Source organism: Neomonachus schauinslandi, chromosome 2, assembly GCF_002201575.2.
Source record: "Neomonachus schauinslandi chromosome 2, ASM220157v2, whole genome shotgun sequence".
NCBI classification, from domain to species: domain Eukaryota; kingdom Metazoa; phylum Chordata; class Mammalia; order Carnivora; family Phocidae; genus Neomonachus; species Neomonachus schauinslandi.
In genome coordinates this window covers 50,314,869-50,334,057 of record NC_058404.1, presented here as the reverse complement: position 1 = coordinate 50,334,057, position 19,189 = coordinate 50,314,869, and the positions used below count along the sequence as shown (strand labels likewise).

Genomic DNA, 19,189 nt, shown 5'->3' with positions numbered 1-19,189 from the left:
AGAATATGCTTCCTTCTTATACTCTGTTTCAGCGCCTGAGCATCTGTGTGTCCTCTGTGCATTCCTTTGTATATGTGTTATTTGTTTTATTTAACTTCCACAGCACTTGCTGTGTGCCAGACACTATTCTCAATGTTTTACTTAATTCACGTCATTCTTTAACATCATTTTACAGAAGAGAAAACAGCCACAGACAGGTTAAGTAACTTGCTCAAGGTCAGCCAACTAGTGAGCGGTAGGATTTGAATTCAAACCCATGCAGTAAGTCTAGTCTAGCTCCAGAGTTTCTGCTTTTAACCATTATGCCAGGCTGCCTCTTGGGCACACATGTCTCTTCTCGAGTGCGTGTGAGCCCCTTCATGTGAGGGAAGGGGGAAGTATGTGGAACTGCACGTTTTCTCTTCTGTTTTATGGATCTTCTTTGTGTCTCTATTTCTTTGACTGGGGATATGGTGTCCATATGTCTTCGTGGTAGGAAATGTTTTCTGGACACAAACACATTTGAGTCTTCTGTGTGTACGTGAATGACTTCCTTGATCTGACCACACATCTGCTTATGACAAGGTCCCTTCCCCTTCTCATTTTGCATTCTTATTCTCAGCTGCCTTTCCTCCTGCCCATTGCTATCCCTCCTTCCCCTTTTCTTTCTCTCTCCCATATACCCACTGGACCACATCAGACCTAGTTGTCTACATTTCCCTCAGAAATTTTAGGACTTTGTTTTCTTTCCCTGTGGAACATGTAAGCCTTGGCTTCCCTTACTTCCTCCTTTTAAATTTATACCCTTTATATTCTGCCACAAATAATTTTGGCACACCAGACGTGATGTTCAAAGGTCACTGTTTCCTGGCTCCCAAACCCTGGGCCAAGTCTTAGGAAGTCCCACGTCCTTATTTTTGCCTTTTCTTCTATGACCTTGGGCAGAGTCCTTGGCAGTTTTCCTTTGCTTCCCATTCTTTGTAAAATACAAGAAAACTGGCTTACAAAAGAAGTGCCATCGTTTATTAGGAAGAAGGGTGAATTGAACTGGAAGAAGCAGAGGGCGGGGAGGATGGGGTTGCAGGGGGAGCCTGAAAGTTATTTCCTAAGATGCTTAGAAAATCTCCCTTTTATTTATTTATTTTTTTAAAGATTTTATTTATTTATTTGATAGAGACACAGCGAGAGAGGGAACACAAGCAGGGGGAATGGGAGAGGGAGAAGCAGGCTTCCCACCGAACAGGGACCCCAATGCGGGGCTCGATCCCAGGACCCTGGGACCACGACCTGAGCCGAAGGCAGACGCTTAACGACGGAGCCACCCAGGCTCCCCGAAAATCCCTGTTTTAAAAAAGGGTGCTCCTTGAGATAAAACCTAACTTGCTATCTCGCCACCTGGTGGGCAAAAATCTGAAACTGCTGGAAGCTAACTTGGTAGAGGAGCACAGAGAATAACCTGCACTATTGGAGAAGACCTGATTTCCTTATTTCATATATCATAACCATATTTCTGATTCTGGTCAAGTATTTTGTTTTGGCTTTTGAGCATGAGATGAGCCACATTTATTGAGAGAGAAAGAGAAGAGTCTAATTACTGGAAAGAATATGCTACAGTATTAGAGAACCAAACTAAGGAAGCTGTGTCCTCTTTTTCTCCTGGATAAACTCAGCATAAATATTACAAGTGGTAGAGGAATTTGAAGAGCTATTTTGTAATGACATCAGACAGAAGAGTTCTTTTGAAATACTCACCTAGAATTTAACCTTGGGCCAGAATACTAAAAGTGCTTCATTTGAATAACATTTATGCCGAAGGATTTACATCACTTTAAAATTTCTCTCTGTCACATGCCAGTTTCTATCTAGTGTCCCAAAGTACTGTGGCAAAACTAAATTGAGAAACACTTTTTTTGCTGTCTGTTACATTGACATTTTTCCCAAGTGATATGAGCTATGTCTTATTTTTTCATTCCCTCTTTTTTTTTTTCCTCTTTAATTCCTGTACTCACCTTGTCAAGAGGGGTCTCAGGTAGGGATCACAAACTCCGATGTCTCCGGGGATAGGGAAGGTAAATACAGGAGTGAGGTGGACTGTGGGTAACTGTGGACCAGCGACCACACCCGTCTAAAGGGGCAGTTGACACACAGCTTCAGCAGATTATGGCCATATGGAAACGTGAGCCCGTTGCTGCCAAATCTCTTTTTTCTTTTTTTAAGAGAAACTCAAAATCTGGATGTTTTAAATGTGATTTTTTTTTCCATCTTTTTAAAATGTTGGCTCGCACATTAAAATAAAATCCTGTATGATCCAAGCAAAACACCTCTTGAGTTGGATTGGAGACTCAAGCCCCCGGTTTTTGACTTAAACTTTACACAGGCTGTCTCTTGGTTAAGTGCCTAGAATTGATGCATTTTAGTAGCTTAAGTTATTTAATAAGACCACGAACTAAAGAAAATAATAAATTAAAATCTTTCAGACTCATTGGTCAAAGGGACCTGACAAATTCTCTTAAATCATTTGAAGTTAGTTTGAGTTAGCATTTGATTTAGTATTAGTATGTATACCAAAAGAAGCTATTACTCTTGCTTTTTGGCAGCTGACTCCCTGCCTTGGTTGACACTGCTCCTTGAGATTTATTTAGAAGTTAGCCATCTTTCTTCCTCATTTTGATGCTGCAGTTTACTCTTCTTGAAAAAGAGATTTTGAAGGGTAGGAAAAGGAGACTCCCTTTGCAATGTAATTTTTGAGTCTCTGACTTTCTCATACGCACATTAAAGTTTAGGGTTTGTAATAGGAAAATTTAAAGTGGAATATTCCACTTAAGAAACTAAACCAGCAGGTAGGATTTTTCTGTATAAGACTAGAAATCTATAGTTATAATTAAGGATAAATCATTACAGGATATTGTCATAACCCTCTTGCAAGCATTAAGGAATTGTGCACTGATATATTCCTGGCTGAAATGTTATGGCAGTTTTCAGTAGTCAGAGCTTAAAATGTGGGTTCATACTTTATAGAAGACACGAAAGAAGACATAGTTGAAGTTCCTCGCTCTGATGCTCCATGGGTATTTATAGAGGAATTTACCAGGTCTAACTATATGGTAGGGAAAAAATTAAAACTATGGGCGTAGGGCGCCTGGGTGGCTCAGTCGTTAAGCGTCTACCTTCGGCTCAGGTCAGGATCCCAGGATCCTGGGATCGAGCCCCACATCGGGCTCCCTGCTCGGCAGGAAGCCTGCTTCTCCCTCTCCCACTTCCCCTGCTTGTGTTCCTGCTCTCACTCTCTCTCTCTCTCTGTGTCTGTCAAATAAATAAATAAATAAAATCTTCAAAAATAAATAAAACTATGGGCTTGGAGATCAAATAGACCAGTGTTTAAATTTCATATCTGCTTCTTAGTAGCTGTAGCAGTTTATTTCTTCTAGGCTCTGTTTCCTCATTTATAACATAAGAATAATATTAGCAACTTTGCAGGGTTGCTATGAGGACTAAATCAGCATGAGAGTCCTTAAAACAGTGCCAGGCACACAGTAGGTGCTCTATAAACACCAGCATCCTTTTCCCCTTTAATGATACACTTGGTTCACATAACACCCTTTCAGTAATCAGCACACATCTACCTTCCACAGCCTAATTTGTCTTTAGACGCCACCTTTCCTGAAGAAAGCAAGGTAGTATAAGAGAAGGAAAACCATTTTTCTAATCCCACTGTTGCTCTCCTGTTAGCACTGTCATCCAGACACTGGGACTCAATCTCCTTTTTTGTAAAACAGGGGAATTGAATTCAAGTATCTCTGAGTTCACTTAGGTTATAGTTTTTAAAGATGTCTAAGGGAGAGAGGCTCCTTCAGCCAGCGTTCATAGAGTGGCGGTACTTTGATGAGGTCATCACTGCTTGTCCTTGAGCTTTGCAGTTCCAGAAACTTAATCATTTCATTTCACTCAGAGTTGATTAGCCTCTGAGGGACTGATTTGGGCTAACTAAACTCCCAGGATATTGATTGACAAACAAAAATCCCATTTAATTACTTTATACTGAGACATCTGCCTGGCTCCAGAACTAAAAAGGTTCATCTATCTAGGACGCTCTGGTCTGGTCAGCAAGTTCACTTAAGAGATTAAGTTATAGATAAGAGGGGGGTTTTTTGATAAGAATAGAATCAAAGCAGAGGTAGTTTAGGTACTCTGGAGAATTGTTTCTGTTGTGCTTTGGTAGCCTAAGCAATCGCCTTTGTCCTTTTTAAAGATAAATTGATCTAAAACAAAAATCAGGGATTATATAGTTTCAAGTTAATATTGAGAAATGCTTGATTATCAGGCTCCACTTTGGTAAACTCCATAAAGGTCATCACTCTGCTAAGACATTTCCACTCCACCCCATCCGCATGTATATTAATAAGCGTACTTTGCTGTAATGAGAGGAAAAAGACTTCTGCTTCTTATATTCTTTGTATTCTGCTCTTACATTCATTTTGCAGATTCCTTCATTCATCACACACTTAGGAAAAACCCAGCCAATGTTTTATCTGTAAGCTTTTTAAGTTGTCCCTGTGGACTTAAAAAGTCTTACTTTTTAACACAAGCACATGGTCTTTGCTGCTTGTTGGATGTTGATAGGATAGAAGAAGAGAGAGCAGAGCTCTGGCATGATGTCAGGGCACTGGGGGAAAGTTGATTAAGCACTCAAGTGTGATAAGAAAAAACAAACAGTGAAATCTTTTAGAAAGTACTTATTAAACATTTAGACTCTGAGAACTTGACTTTGATAAATTAGAAAGCCAGAAAAACTAGAACTAGTTTCCACTGGGTTTCCTTATCCAACTTATCCTGAATCAGCCAATAGTCTTAATGGCTTCAAATGGCTCTATAAATGCCTCTCTATAATTATGGCCCCAAGTAAGCATAAGCAGAATTTTAGGGAAAGCTAGGTTAGACAGAACGTTAGGAGATAGAAGGAAATAGTGACAAACTGACTAAATATCTCAAAGGAGTAAGAAAAGGGTGTTAGCAAAAGGAATTTGTGGGTATAAATTGGGAATTCAGACGACTTATTTGTTGGTTAACTGCCAAGTGCCTGGCATCGTGATAAGTTTTCAGGAAAAGGCCCAAAAAAGTTTAAGACATAGTCCCCAGGGAGTTTGTCAAGCAAAGATTATGTACTAAGTGGCAAGACTTAACCTGGGCTTGGCGGATTAAGTAGGGTTTCAAAGAGGATTCTAAGGGAAGGGTATGGGCAAAAACATGGCAACATGGGATGATGATTGAGAGGTGACTGGATTGGTTAAGATCAGCCAGTGCACGCCAGGAAGGAGAGAAAAGAATTGGAAATCAAGGGGCGCCTGGGTGGCTCAGTCGTTAAGCATCTGCCTTCGGCTCAGGTCATGATCCCAGGGTCCTGGAATCGGGCCCCACAACGGGCTGCCTGCTCCACAGGAAGCCTGCTTCTCCCTCCCCCACTCCCTCTACTTGTGTTCCCTCTCTTCCCTGTGTCTCTCTGTCAAATAAATAAATAAAATCTTAAAAAAAAAAAAAAAAAGAATTGGAAATCAACATTGTACAAAAGAATATTGAAACTTTGGTCTTTTGAAAAAGCCAACAGTATATTTGACTAATTCCTAGTTTAAATCTTTTCTCTAGCTGATAGGAAATTAACCAAAATTGTGAAAATTTTGGCACCAAACCTATATGAAAAGTGAAACCTCTGGATATTTCCAAATAGAGAAATGACAAATAATTAGTTTTAAATCTGAAAGTAGTGTAGTCAGTATAAGTTACCAGAATAAGATACTCAAAGAATTTAAGCATAAAGGTTAGGGGGGATGTTAAAGTCACTGAATTTCATAAAAAAGCTAAATTTCAGGGGCACCTGGATGGCTCAGTTGGGTAAGTGGCGACTCTTGATTTCAGCTCAGGACATGATCTCAGGGTCCTGGGATCCAGCCCTGTGTTGGGCTCTGTGCTTAGCGGGGAGTCTGCTTCTCTTGCTCTCTTTCTGCCCTTTCCCCCACTCACGCTCTCTCTCTCTAAAATAAATAATCTTTTTTAAAAAGCCAAATTTCATAAAGCACTGATTATCATATATATAATAATATATATATATACACACATATAATTACTCATTTGCTGTAGCCCTCACAATAGTCTGAAGGAAGTATTTTACCCTCAGTTTAGAAATATGGTGAGAAGAAAAGGTTAAGTGAATTGCTCAATATTGCAATGAAAATAAGCAAAAATCAGAGTTAAATTGGATACGAAGAACACCCTTCTGCAGAAGTTCTACAATTAGAGTTTATAAAAATGTCATTGAAGAGACCTCAGGAAAGCCCAAACTTAGTTAAGGTATTGAAACATGGCTTCTCTACTAGAACATGGCCCAGAAAAGTGTAACTTATTAAAAAAACACTGGGTTTTCTATTCTGGGTCTCCTACAAGGGCTGCAGCTATCTCCAGCTCCCCTCGGAAGGATTCACAGGGGTGATGGATTGAAGCCTGCCTTAGGCCCCTGTGTGTGGACCTCTCCACAGAGCACCTCACAACAGTTTCATCAGAGTGAGCAAGAGGGCAAGAGAGAGAATATGGGCAAGATGGAAGTCACAGTCTTTAGTAAGCTAATCTTGGAAGTGACATCCCTTCACTTTTGTCATATTCTCTTCACTAGCAGCAAACCCCTAGGTTCAGCGCCCCCTCAAGGGGAGTGGACCACACAAAGGGGGTGAATACAAGAGGATCCTTCAGAGCCATGTCCGGAGCTGCCAGCCACAAAACCCTACACTGAGTTGGTCAGATTCGAGACCAGAGTCATTGGGACCTGCACAGCCTTCCTCTTCTGGCTCCCGAAAGTTTTCACCTCCTCATACACTGTCATAGGGTTCACCTCTAGCCAGATTTACTGGTGCACTGCAGACAGAACTTGATAATAATTGGCTCACTTGTTTCTACTTTTCCTGGGGCAACAAATGAACAGATGTTTTGTCTTTTGAGTGTCTTTTGTGTTGGGCACCGCTCAGCGCTGAGGATACAAAAATGCGAAAAGAAACTATGTGAGTAATATGATATGCATATAACAAGGCTGTTCTCTGCAACAATGCTTCACACTAAACTGTTGTTAAAAATCATCATGAATGTTTCTCTATAAACAGATGATTTCTTTAGTTTCTCCAGAACATAAATTTATTATTTCTATGCCATTTACCCTGAAGGGAAGATGAGAAAAGATCCAAGTTGAAATATATCTGAATTTTTCACAAGTCCTTTGTTTGGCTTAGGGAAATTGTTTCCCTACCTGAAACACTCCAGTAATTTCTCTAGAAGTAGGTTCTGGACTGTTGAAGACTGAAGTAGTAAACATTTCACATCTTCGGTCTTCCCTTTTTCCCTTACCAAGGGCTCAGAGCATTTGCTGGCTTATTCTGGAGGTTGAATATATGATTGTTTAATCTCTAACGGAGAGTGGAAACATTAGCCAAATGCCTCATTTTGAGAAAGACTTCTCCAGATTTTAATCTGCTTAACTTTTGTAGGACATTTTCCTAGATGGGCAAGGGAGGGCCATCAAGGGAAGAAAGTAAAGCCCAGGTGTTGTTTGGGTAATGGCAGTACTGGGTGTCAAGGGACGGGAAGAAGGAGCATAGTAAAGAAAGTGGGTCTAATATATACAATGGAATATTACTCAGCCATCAAAAAGAATAAAATCTTGCCATTTGCAATGATGTGGGTGGAACTAGAGTCTATTATGTTAAGCGAAATAATCCAGTCAGAGAAAGACAAATGTATGATTTCACTCATGTGTGGAATTTAAGAAAACAGATGAACATAGGGAAAGGAAAGGAAAAATAAAATAAGATGAAAATAGGGAGGCAAACCATAAGAGACACTGAACTCTATGAAACAAACAGGGGTGCTGGAGGGGAGGTGGGTGGGGAAGGGGTAATCGGGTGATGGGCATTAAGGAGGGCACTAGATATAATGAGCACTGGGTCTTATATGCAACTGATAAATCACTAAATTCTACCCCTGAAACTAATAATACAGTATATATGTTAACTAAATTAAATTTAAATCAAGAATTTTAAAAGAAAAGAAAGGGAGAGAGAAAGAAAAGAAAAAGAGGGAGGGAAGGAAGGAAGGAAAGAAAAGAAAAAGGAAGGGAGAAGGGAAGGGAAGAGAGTCTAATCTAGCTTTGCGTATGATTTTTTGCTCAACCTCTAACAGAGGTGACTCAGTTGCAGCACCTTGGCAAAGCTGAGGACAGTGTAACACAAATTCAACTAGGATGAAAGGTGTGGTTGGGCTGCAAGTGTTACTTTTCTTCCTCCCCACCCTCTCAGGCCACTCCCATAATAGCCTTCCAGCTCTGGCATAAAGTTAAGAAACCCTTCTGCCCAAAGTAGGAAGTCTTTATTTTTAATGAAGGTCAGCTCTAGGGGGCCAAGCCATGGGTCTTCCTGATCCCGAGGAATTTAAAGGAGGAACTAAAGAAGGAGAGTAGCTTAGGTTTTTCCTTGAGACCGTGTAGAGCAATGCTTGGGCCACTCAAGTTCAGAGTCATTGCTGCAATTCACCCTGGGTTGAAGTTTATTTACCATGGTATTGTGGGAAACTGCATATATTCCTGGAGCTGTGGTGGCTGCATCTGGGGGATGGGGGGCTGTTAGAGACTATCATTATTCAGCATCTCTTCTGTGTCAGACACTCACATACATTTTGTCATTTACCTCTCACAGAACAACTCTAAGAGAAAGGTACTGCTCTCCCTATTTCACAAATGAGTAAACTGAGCTCAAAGGTGAAGTAAACTGAGCTCAAAGGTGAAGAGCTAACACTGGAATTTATATGCAGACAAGTCTGTAAATCCTATTTTTTTCCATCCTGTGCCTCGGAGAGAAACCTCTCCTTCCTCCAAGCCATTGGCAGAGAGTCAGCAGGGATGTGGAAGGAGAAGAGAAGCGGTTATCAGCAGCCCCCACCGGTAGCCGTCCAGAGGGGCCTTCTGTGCCACTTCCCTGTCTCTGATACACAGTCAGGCCAGGTTCCCAAAGATCACGTAGGATGCGCACCTGGCCTTGTCCGCTGTCACGAGCCCTGAGAAAAAGTGACAAGTGGTCTAGATTTTAAAGGAGTAAGTGTTGTCCACACGAAATCTGAAGAAGACGACGGGGTATGTTACTCCCCAGCTGCTCACGGAGCCTGGCACCGAGAGAGCTGTTTATAGCTCAGTATATAGAACAAAGGCTGAAGCAGGACCCAGATAAAGAAGGGCCTTATAAAGTCATGCTAAGAGCCTTGGATTTTATCCTGAATTTAATGGAAAGCCATTAAAGTGAAGGAGGGGAGGAGGTGTGTGTTTGTGTTGAGATTTGCATTTTTAATATATCATTTAGACTCTTCTGTGAGGGAGGGCAAGTCTGCAGGCAGGGATGACTCATGGCTTTTGACATCTCTTTATTGCCTTGTACCATTGTAAAAATTTTCTAGACTTAAGCTCCTTATGAGGCCTTTATGTTGTTCCTGTTATATCCCTTACAGGACTTCAATGCTATGGCCATAGTCAGGGCTAAATATTTATTGAATAAATATTGTAAAACCTAAAGCAATCCAGTGTACATAGGACAGATAAGTGAAATAAAATGTTCATGTGTCTGTTTATGCAGAAGGTAAAGAGGAGAATTATTAGTACTTTGTTGCTGGAGAAACAAAGATGAAGAGAATTGGAACAACGTGATCTATATGCTAGGTTAGCTAAACCTCTATTCGGTGTTTTCATTATTTTGACTGTATAAATGCAACTCACTGGCCACATAACATTGTTAGGATTATTTTTTCTTTCTTGCACAACTTTTTGTTTTCCCTTGAGTTGATGATGATTTTGTTTGCTTATTTGCTTAGTTTCCTATGTACTTCTTACTAATTTTTTTTCTTTTTTTTTTTTTTTAAAGATTTATTTATTCATTTGAGAGAGCGAGAATGAGAGAGAGTACATGAGAGGGGGGAGGGTCAGAGGGAGAAGCAAACTCCCTGCCGAGCAGGGAGCCCGATGCGGGACTCGATCCCGGGACTCCAGGATCATGACCTGAGCCGAAGGCAGTTGCTTAACCAACTGAGCCACCCAGGCGCGCTACTTCTTACTAATTTATCCCCAACCTCTCTGCCATTTGTACAGGTCTCTCCTCAGTATGTTCAAACTCAGTGGGTGTTGCAACAATTTTATCTTCTTGGAAATCCTCTCCCAGAGCCTTCTCTCTTTCCCCAGTCTGATCCCAGCTGCTCTTGGGTTTGCTGCTTGGCTCTCAGTTTAGGATTTCCTTCACCATTTCCTTCACCAAGATATCCTGAAGATATCTTCACCTCTATCTTCTGTTGGAACCTCCATTTCCTGGGTCTTTATCTTGTTCGTTCCTTCATTTTGCCAGGCATATCCTGAGGAAGAGTGCACAGGAGGTCAATTTTCTGAGACCCTGCATGTCTAAAATGCCTTTGTTCTACCCTCACCCTCCAATGGATAGAAATCCAGATTTAATACAATTTCTCTAGCTTCCACAAATACCGTTGAAAAGTCCAGTACTATTCTGAGTCTAGATCTTTGTTATGTATCCCACTTATTCCTCTGTGGAAACTTTAAGAATCCTCTTGTTCCTTAAATTCATGATGCTGTGTCTTAATAAAGGACAGTTTTCACTCCTGTGCTGACTACTTAGTGGGTCCTTACCATCTAGAACAGAGGTTCCAACTGTGGCCAAGCCCCTGTTTAATGGGCCAAATCTGGCCTGCCACAGTTGTTATAAGTAAAGTTTTATTGGTACATAGCCACACTCATGCATTTACATATTGTCTATGGCATTATACAGCTAAGTTGAATGATGTGACAGACTGTGGTCTACAGAGCTTAAACATCTGTGGGTTTTTACAAAACATGTTTTCTGACCCCCAGTCTAAAAAATCAAGAACTTCAATTTTGGCAAAAAAAATTTTCTGTTTATTTTTAAAATTTTCTCCCTCATGTTTTGTGTTCTCTCTTTCCGGAACGCTCACTACTTAGATTTTTAACCTCCTGGACTGGAACTCAGATTTTTTTTTCTGTCGTCTTCCATCTCTTTGTTTTTGTTGGCTCTTTTGCCTGAGAAATTCTATTTACCTCCCAACCTATCCATGAGTTTTTCATTTCTGCTGTCATAATTTCTTATTTTGGCATACATGTTTTATTTTTTAAATTAACTTTTTTATTGTAATATAAAACAAAAAAATATATATAGTTAATAAATTGTTATAAAGCAGCCATCCTTATAACTGCTACCAGGTCTAAAATAGAGTATTTCCAATAACGCAAAAGCCCCTCTCTGTGTCCCAATCTAATTACAACCCACTCTGACACATATATCATGGATTTTGACCTGTTGCAATACTGTCTTTTTTGCAGCTCAGATTATCCCATCTGCGGACAGTGAGCCTCTTCGTGCTGTCCACTGTGTCCTTTTATTGTGACCTTTGTACCCTTTGATTGTTTCCTTGCTATGTACTTTAACAGGATGTTTAAGACTCCTCTTGTACATTCCCTACCCTAAATCTGGGATCACCCATTTCTCTAAAAAACTCTGTATTCTTTTAGTGGGAAATGGAACTTTAAGCTCCCATTCTGGTTGTTAACAATGCTCGTTACTCCTGGATTGGTCGTTGTTTCTAAGTCATCATTTGGAGGAAAGAGCATATGTGTTTTCCTTCCCTTTTTTTTTTTTCATGCTCCTATTACATTTATATTATCAGAACATACAGCCATTACATACTATCCTTTCTCTCTTTTAAAATCTTCATTTGGTCTTACTTCTACATAACTGTATGTTTAATGCTCACTATCAGCTGATGTATCAATGTTTCTATAGTCATTTAGGTTGTCTGAAGCTCATTCTTCAGAAGATGTATCAGGATGGGATCATGAGAACAATATTCCCTGAGTTCTTTCAAGTTAATAATTGTTTATCTGTGCTTGAAAGTCTTGAAAGTCAGTTTTTTTAATTGTATAATCTTTGGCTTATATTTTCTTTCTTTGAATGTCTTAAATATTTTACTCTCTTTGAGTAAAACAGCATTGCTGTTGAAACTCTGGTATCATATTTTTTCCCTTGTAAGTCATTCACTCTTTTCGCCTCGCTGCCCAAAAGTTTATTTAAATGTGTAAATATTTTCCCAGAATATATTTGGTATTACTTCTTCTGGGTCAGTGTTCTCAGGTATGCAGTTTGTCCTTTCAGTATGTAATTTCAAGCCTCTTTTTATTTTAGCAATTAGAGTTTTTAGTATTTGCTCTGTTCCCTTGCTTGGATTTCTGTTAGGGACTGCTGTTCTCTGTATGTTGCTTCTTCCATGCCTGTCTTCATTATCGGCCACTTTCTTTCAAATTCTTTTTATCTCTTCATTTCTTTTTAGCATTTAATCTTTACTTCCTGTGTTGTTCTTATGGCGTTAGCTGTTGTGTGTTTATCCACTCATATTTCTATTAGTCTTCATTTCTGAAAAGATTTTTCAAATTTCTAATTCTTTATTAAGTTCTATCATCTTGTTTTGAAGCTCTTCTGATCTTTATGTGGCTCTTTTGTGTCTTGTATAATTTTTTTAATGTTTTTAACTTATTTTGAAATTTTGATAGGTTTTGTTGGCGTGCTTTCGTTGTCTGTGTGCCGTCATATTTTTTTGCCCAAGAGCTTTTTTATTCTCTTAATGCTCCTCTTTTTTTTAATAGAAGTCACTTCTCATTTCTTAGTCTTATTTATCTCTCTAAGGATAGTAATGGTAGTATTTTTTAAAGTTTTATTCTACCAGACTAATTTATTTCTTCTCCTCCTCCCTCCATTTGTTTTGGCCTTTATCATTTTAGAGACTTCCCTCAAGTATATGGTGATCCTTGGTTATTGGCCCATGTTTAGGAGTTGGACAGTCAAAAACTGATTAGAAAGTCTGTGTGCCATGAGTTAAGTCTTGTTGAATTCTAGACTTTACCATAAAGTAATCTGGTGAGCCATTTTATCCTGAAACCTCCAGTGTCAGTATCTTTTAGTTGATTTTTTTCTTTGGTGCAGATCAAATTTTTCAGAGAAGTTTCTTTCAGTCACCTACCTTGGAGGATATAAGCCTGACTGATAGTGTTCTGGGAGCCATATGAAGAGAAGAACATTGTTACTCTGGTATATAAACTTCTGCTTATTAACGAAGCTGCTGCTAGTTGTTGATGGTTTCCCCTAGTCTAGACTTTCATTTTTAATTTCTCCAGAGAATAACCTCTAGCAACATGCCTGGGGGGGGGGGGAAAGACAGTTTGCTGAGCTCTCTGGAATAGGTGAAGAGAACTGGAAGGTTCTATTTCTTACCAGTATTTTTTTTTTCCAGAAAATCCCCTTGTTTTTAGGCTCACCTTCAACCTCACTTCCAGACATGCCTATTGTTTCAAATTGCTGAGCTTTTTATGGGTTCTGCAGCATAAATTAATTTGAATTAAATTTTCCTGTGTCTGCTAAGTCAGTTATTTGTCTTTTTACTTTCCACTTTCTAAAATGCTGTTGCTGTTGCTTCTTTCATTCTCTTTGTCTTGAAGGGGTGTGTGTGTGTGTGAAGCCCTTTACTATGTTCAGTGGTATTTCAGGAGAGAGAGCAGAGCTAATGCACACTTTTCAGTTGACCAGAAGTTCCTTGACCTATTTAAACAGAGAAGCTCAGGGAAGTCACTCTCCCAGGTCTATTCCTGATTCTGTTAGAGCAAATGACACAGTGTTTTTCTAATAACAGAGTTTTGTTTGCTTGTTTTAAGGGATACTCCTGATGCTGATCAGAAAAGTCACAGATTGTGTTTTATTTTCCTCCTTTATGCCAAGCCTCAACTGTGTTTAACTCAGTCCTTTTCTATAGCTTTGCAGGCCCATGAATTAAGTGTATTTCATTTATCATTCATGAACAGGAAGAGAATTTGAAATGTCATATAAAAATGCTCTGTGTTAAGATGTATATGATAAGCCCTAGAACAACCACTAAGGAAGTAACTCAGAAAAATATAGTGAAACACTATGAAGGAAATTAAAAGGCTGCGTCAGAAAATATTCACTTAGTATCAAAGGGTAAGTAGTAAACGAGGGACAGAGGAACAAAAAAAAACATTAGATACAGAGAAAACAAAATTAAATTGGTAAACATAATCCAAGTGTATCAATAATAAATGTGAATGGATTAAATAGTCCAAATGGCGGAGATGACCAGACTAGATTTAAAAAAAAAAAAAAAAACCAGAACACAGTATCCAGCTATATGCTGGATAAACAGAATAGAAAATAGAAAAAGAATAGACAAAAGTTGTGTGGTTTTTTTTTAAAGATCAACAAAACTAGCAAACCTTTTAGCTAGATTGACGAAAAAAAGAATATTTAAACTACTAAAATCAGAAATGAAAGAGGGGCAGTACTACCAACCTTACAGAAATAAAAATGATGATAAAGGAATCCTATAAATAATTCTATGCCAGTAAGTTGGACAACTTAGATGAAATGGACAAATTACTTGAAAGGAATCCTCGATAACATAAAAAGTTGGTATTGTGATGCATTTACAGGCTGTTGCCTTCTCCACTCAAGGACGCAGTGGAAGTATCAACCTGGAGAAGATGCTATACGATGCAAGAGGTGAACTCTGCCCTTAGCAAAATCCAGCTGGTGGGATATTCTCAGAAAATTGTGAGTGTTAATATGATTTTAAGTGATGCATGAATGCTTCCGATTCATATTGTTACCCTTTGGGAGGATCTTATAGTTCCCTTTCTTTAGCCATTCAGTCACTGAGAATCTTGTACGAGTATGAGGTGAAAAGACAGACAGTCATTATCCTCCATCCTCCAGGTTCTTGTTGGTGTTCTTTCCTAACACTCACATTCCCCAGCATTAGTTAGCCTTCTCTTGACCAGCTTGTAATGATCAGGAGAAAGACATCTCACTCTATTCACTTCAGAATAGTGGGTGCAACTTTATAGGTTTTGGACAGGTGAAGTAGGAAACAGCATATAACAGATCAAGAAGCAATTTGTCAAGTATAAGTTTTGAACTTTGACCTGATAGTAAGGGTTCCCATTTTGTTAACTTGTGCCCAGAGCCCCTCGGTATAGAATGACCAAGAGATTAATGCCTAGCCTAAAAAAAGAAAAAGAAGGGGCACCTGGGTGGCTCAGTCGTTAAGCATCTGCCTTCGGCTCGGGTCATGATCCCAGGGTCCTGGGATCGAGCCCCACATCAGGCTCCCTGCTCGGCAGGAAGCCTGCTTCTCCCTCTCCCACTCCCCCTGCTTGTGTTCCTGCTCTCGCTGTGTCTCTCTCTGTCAAATAAATAAATAAAATCTTTAAAAAAAAAAAAAAAAAGAAAACCCAAGTAATTTTCTCTTTGGCCTTTCTGGTCATCTATCGTCTCTCTCTGTCTTTTGATGAGTCAGGCCTGGGTTCGTGGTACATGTGGCTGAAACTCAGAGAGGGGGCAAGTAAAGACTAGGATTGCTTTCTGGGTCTACCATATGGTCTCCATTTTTTGTTTTGTTTTGTTTTGGTTTTGGGGTTTTTTTTGCTTTATTTTATACTTTGTTTTACTTTAAATTTTCTTTATCTAAGTGGATAAAGATATTTCTGGGTTTTTTTCCTGCAAAGACTTATCTGGTGTGACTGTGCTGCTGAAAGCTCATCACACATTCTTACTGTGGTTCTTTTCTAGGAGCTTTTTGGTGCAGTCCAGGTGACTCCGCTAAGCTCAGGCTATGCCCTTGGAAGCTCCAACTGGATTATCCAATCCCATTATGAGAAAGTATCATATGTTTCCGGATCCTCCTTACTTACCACACATCCCCAGGTAATTCTAAATCTCTTTTAACAACTCAGTTTTTTGGTTATTTAACCCAAATTCATAATATATCCAGAGTATCATCAGTTGTTTTTAAATCTTCCTAATTTTGGTTTCTACATGTATCCTTTTATTTTTTTTAATTTTTGTTGTTATGATAAGAATACTTAACATGAGATCCATCCTCTTAATTTTTGTACTATACATTATTGTTAACTATAGGTGCAGTGTTGTATAGCAGATCTCTAGAGCTTATCTTGCTTAACTGAAACTTTATGTTCTGTAGATAATCTTCATGAAAGTTAGATTTTTCCTGTCCCAGTATTTAGGATTGCAAGTTCCTCTGTAAGATCCTGCTGTCTTTAGGTTCATCTCTAGGATTCTGAGATTTTCCACCACTTCCAATTACCATAGCCTGATATAGAACAGAAATGGTCACTCATTTACTCAGCAAATGTTAGTTATTTCTTTAATGAGGGTCTACTATGTATCAAGCACTCATCTAGGCGTTAGAGAATCAGTGGTGACCCACAGGCAAAGTCCCAGCTCATGATTCCATGTTCAGAAGAGCAGAGAGTGCCATTGTGATTGCAGCATGCTGAGTATAGTCAGCAGGGGTGTCCATGAGATAAGCAGAGCCAGGTCATATGGAACTTTGTAGACCGTGATGAGAAATTTGGATTTTATTTTACTTTACTTTTAAAGATTTACTTATTTTAGAGAGAGAACACAAGCAGGAGGGGCAGAGGGAGAGGGAGAAAGAATCTCAAGCAGACTCCATGCTGAGCACGGAGCTCGATCTCACAACCCTGAGCTCAGGACTCAGTCTTACAACCCGGAGATCACGATGTGAGCCGAAACCAAGAGTCAGACGCCCAACCAACTGCACCACCCAGGCACCCCTGGATTTTATTTTAATGTGTAGAGGAAAGCTATTGGAAGATTTTAAGTCAGTCATTCGTTAACAATCTTATTTGGCAAGTAGCTAAGTACATAACCATTGTTACAAATGTATTCTTTATTCCTTTTTAGGTATTATTGTTCATTTCCTAAATCCTGATTCTTTCCATGTTTGTAAGGGAGGGGCAGAGAAGATTAGATAGTTAGCTGTTGGATGGGTACAAATGTAGATAACTTGGGGAAGTCCATATCCTGTTTTAATATGAAGGGGAAAAAATGACTGCTGTAGGTCTAGAACAATAAGATGCATCTGAGACTAGAGAGCAGGCGGAGGCCCGTGCGGGGCTGTTGCTCAGCAGGCCCGGCCTGGCTTTGGGCCCCGAGCCTCCCAGCCGGGGACTCTGTGCCTGTGCCCGTCCGGCCGCTGCCCGCTCCCCTGGCGCGGCCGCGGTTCCAGCTGCAGCGCGCCGCCTGGGTGGCTGGGCGGTCCATGGGCAGCAGCGAGGGCCACGATGACAGATTACGGCGAGGAGCAGCGTAACGAGCTGGAGGCTCTGGAGTCCATTTACCCCGACTCCTTCACAGTATTATCAGAAAATCCACCCAGTTTCACCATTACTGTGACATCTGAGGCTGGAGAAAATGATGAAACTGTCCAGACTACCCTCAAGTTTACATACAGTGAAAAATACCCAGATGAAGCTCCTCTTTATGAAATATTCTCCCAGGAAAATCTAGAAGATAATGATGTCTCAGACATTTTAAAACTATTAGCATTACAGGCAGAAGAAAACCTTGGTATGGTGATGATCTTTACTTTAGTGACAGCTGTGCAAGAAAAACTAAATGAAATAGTAGATCAAATAAAAACTAGAAGAGAAGAAGAAAAGAAACAAAAAGAAAAAGGCAGAGGAAGCTGAAAAGCAATTATTTCATGGCACTCCTGTTACAATTGAGAATTTCTTAAGTTGGAAGGCCAAGTTTGATGCAGAGCTCTTGGAAATTAAAAAGAAACGAATGAAAGAAGAAGAACAAGCAGGAAAAAATAAATTAAGTGGGAAACAGCTCTTTGAAACAGATCATAATCTTGACACATCTGATATCCAGTTTTTGGAAGATGCTGGAAACAATGTGGAGGTAGATGAATCTCTGTTCCAAGAAATGGATGACTTGGAGCTAGAGGATGATGAGGATGATCCCGACTATAATCCTGCTGACCCAGAGAGTGATTTGACTGACTGGTGGACTATCCCCATCTGCAGAGAGGTGTGACTGCCACAGCATCTGTGGCTGTGCTGACGTGTTGATTTTTCTTTCTTTTTTTCTAAGAAAAAATAATTTTCAGGAGAATATTCTTCTGATAGCTTTCATCATTGAACTTAATAAACTGACCTTAAAGTTGCAAATAAAAAAAAAAATAATAAGATGCATCTGAGCTACCACTTTGTATTGGCTTTTTTCATACCTTTTATAATTAAGTTTCATCTCAAGGTCTAGAGGGGCCAAGTTGCTGTTTTTTCCTATAGCTAGCAGAATTCTGGGCCTTTCCTGCTTATTGAAATCAAAAGCCCATCAATGTCATCTTAATCTGCTTCATTGAATCAAAATACTTTATTGGCAGCTTCTATCATTCTTGATATATTCTTCTGTAAAAGAAAGATTACTTGGCTGCCAACTCTTCTGATTTGTTCTGCTTAGATCAAAGCCTTTACCCTACTACTGATGCAATTTCCAGTAAATTATTCTTCCAAGGTTCGTAAATTTAAAGGGAAAATAAGGTCTTGAAAGTAATGAGCAACATACCTAAGTAATTCATTTTAATTTCTAGCTGGCAACCAGTGTTGTATGTAAAAAAAAAAATAATAATTAATTAGATTTTCTTTACCCAGATAATTAGATTCTATATTGAATTAGCAGGGATAAGAAAAGTTTAGATTTGGAAAAACTTAATAGTCAGTTTCATAGGTCAGCAGACTATGGCCCATGGACCAAATTTGGCTTGCCACCTGTTTCTGTAAATAATACCTTGTTGCAGGACAGCCACATCCATTTAGTTAGGGATTGTGTATGGCTGCTTGCACACTATAACAGCAAAGTTCTGCTTTAGAGTTAAACTTTACAGAAAAGGCCAACCGCTGACCTACTTGAGTGGAACCCTCCGAGCTGGGAAGAATAGGCTGCTGTAGTGATCTAATAAGCTAATAAGCAGAGGGGAGTGGGGAGTTGGATTAAGCCTGACGTGGTAAGAATGGAGTGACAGAGAAAACACTGGCAGGTCTTTAAGTCAACAAATACTTATTGATTGCTTTCTGTCTTCAGGGAAGGAAAAATACAGATTTCATGCTTAGATGATACGGAGAATGGTGATGATGACACTAATCCAGTCGACAAGGAGGAGTTGGCAGAGGGGATTCTGGTTTTAGGAGGGGGTAGTGGCTATGATGAATAGGAATTTGAGT

General features: G+C 39.5%; 2 protein-coding genes across 2 annotated transcripts in view; both read left to right on the top strand.

Annotated features, from left to right (window-relative positions):
- INTS9 (integrator complex subunit 9) overlaps nt 1-19,189 on the top strand; it is a 108,829-nt gene that overhangs the window by 55,103 nt on the left and 34,537 nt on the right. Inside the window, exons 7-8 of the mRNA XM_021699020.1 lie at nt 14,567-14,687; nt 15,705-15,839. Of these exons, the coding sequence (XP_021554695.1) occupies nt 14,567-14,687; nt 15,705-15,839 (256 nt within the window). The remainder of the gene's footprint in view (nt 1-14,566; nt 14,688-15,704; nt 15,840-19,189) is intronic.
- Nucleotides 17,203-18,142, top strand: LOC110588661 (RWD domain-containing protein 1-like). The gene is given in 2 exon segments (XM_044912567.1): nt 17,203-17,634; nt 17,636-18,142. Coding segments are annotated over 2 exon segments (759 nt in total). The 5' UTR covers nt 17,203-17,242; the 3' UTR covers nt 18,003-18,142.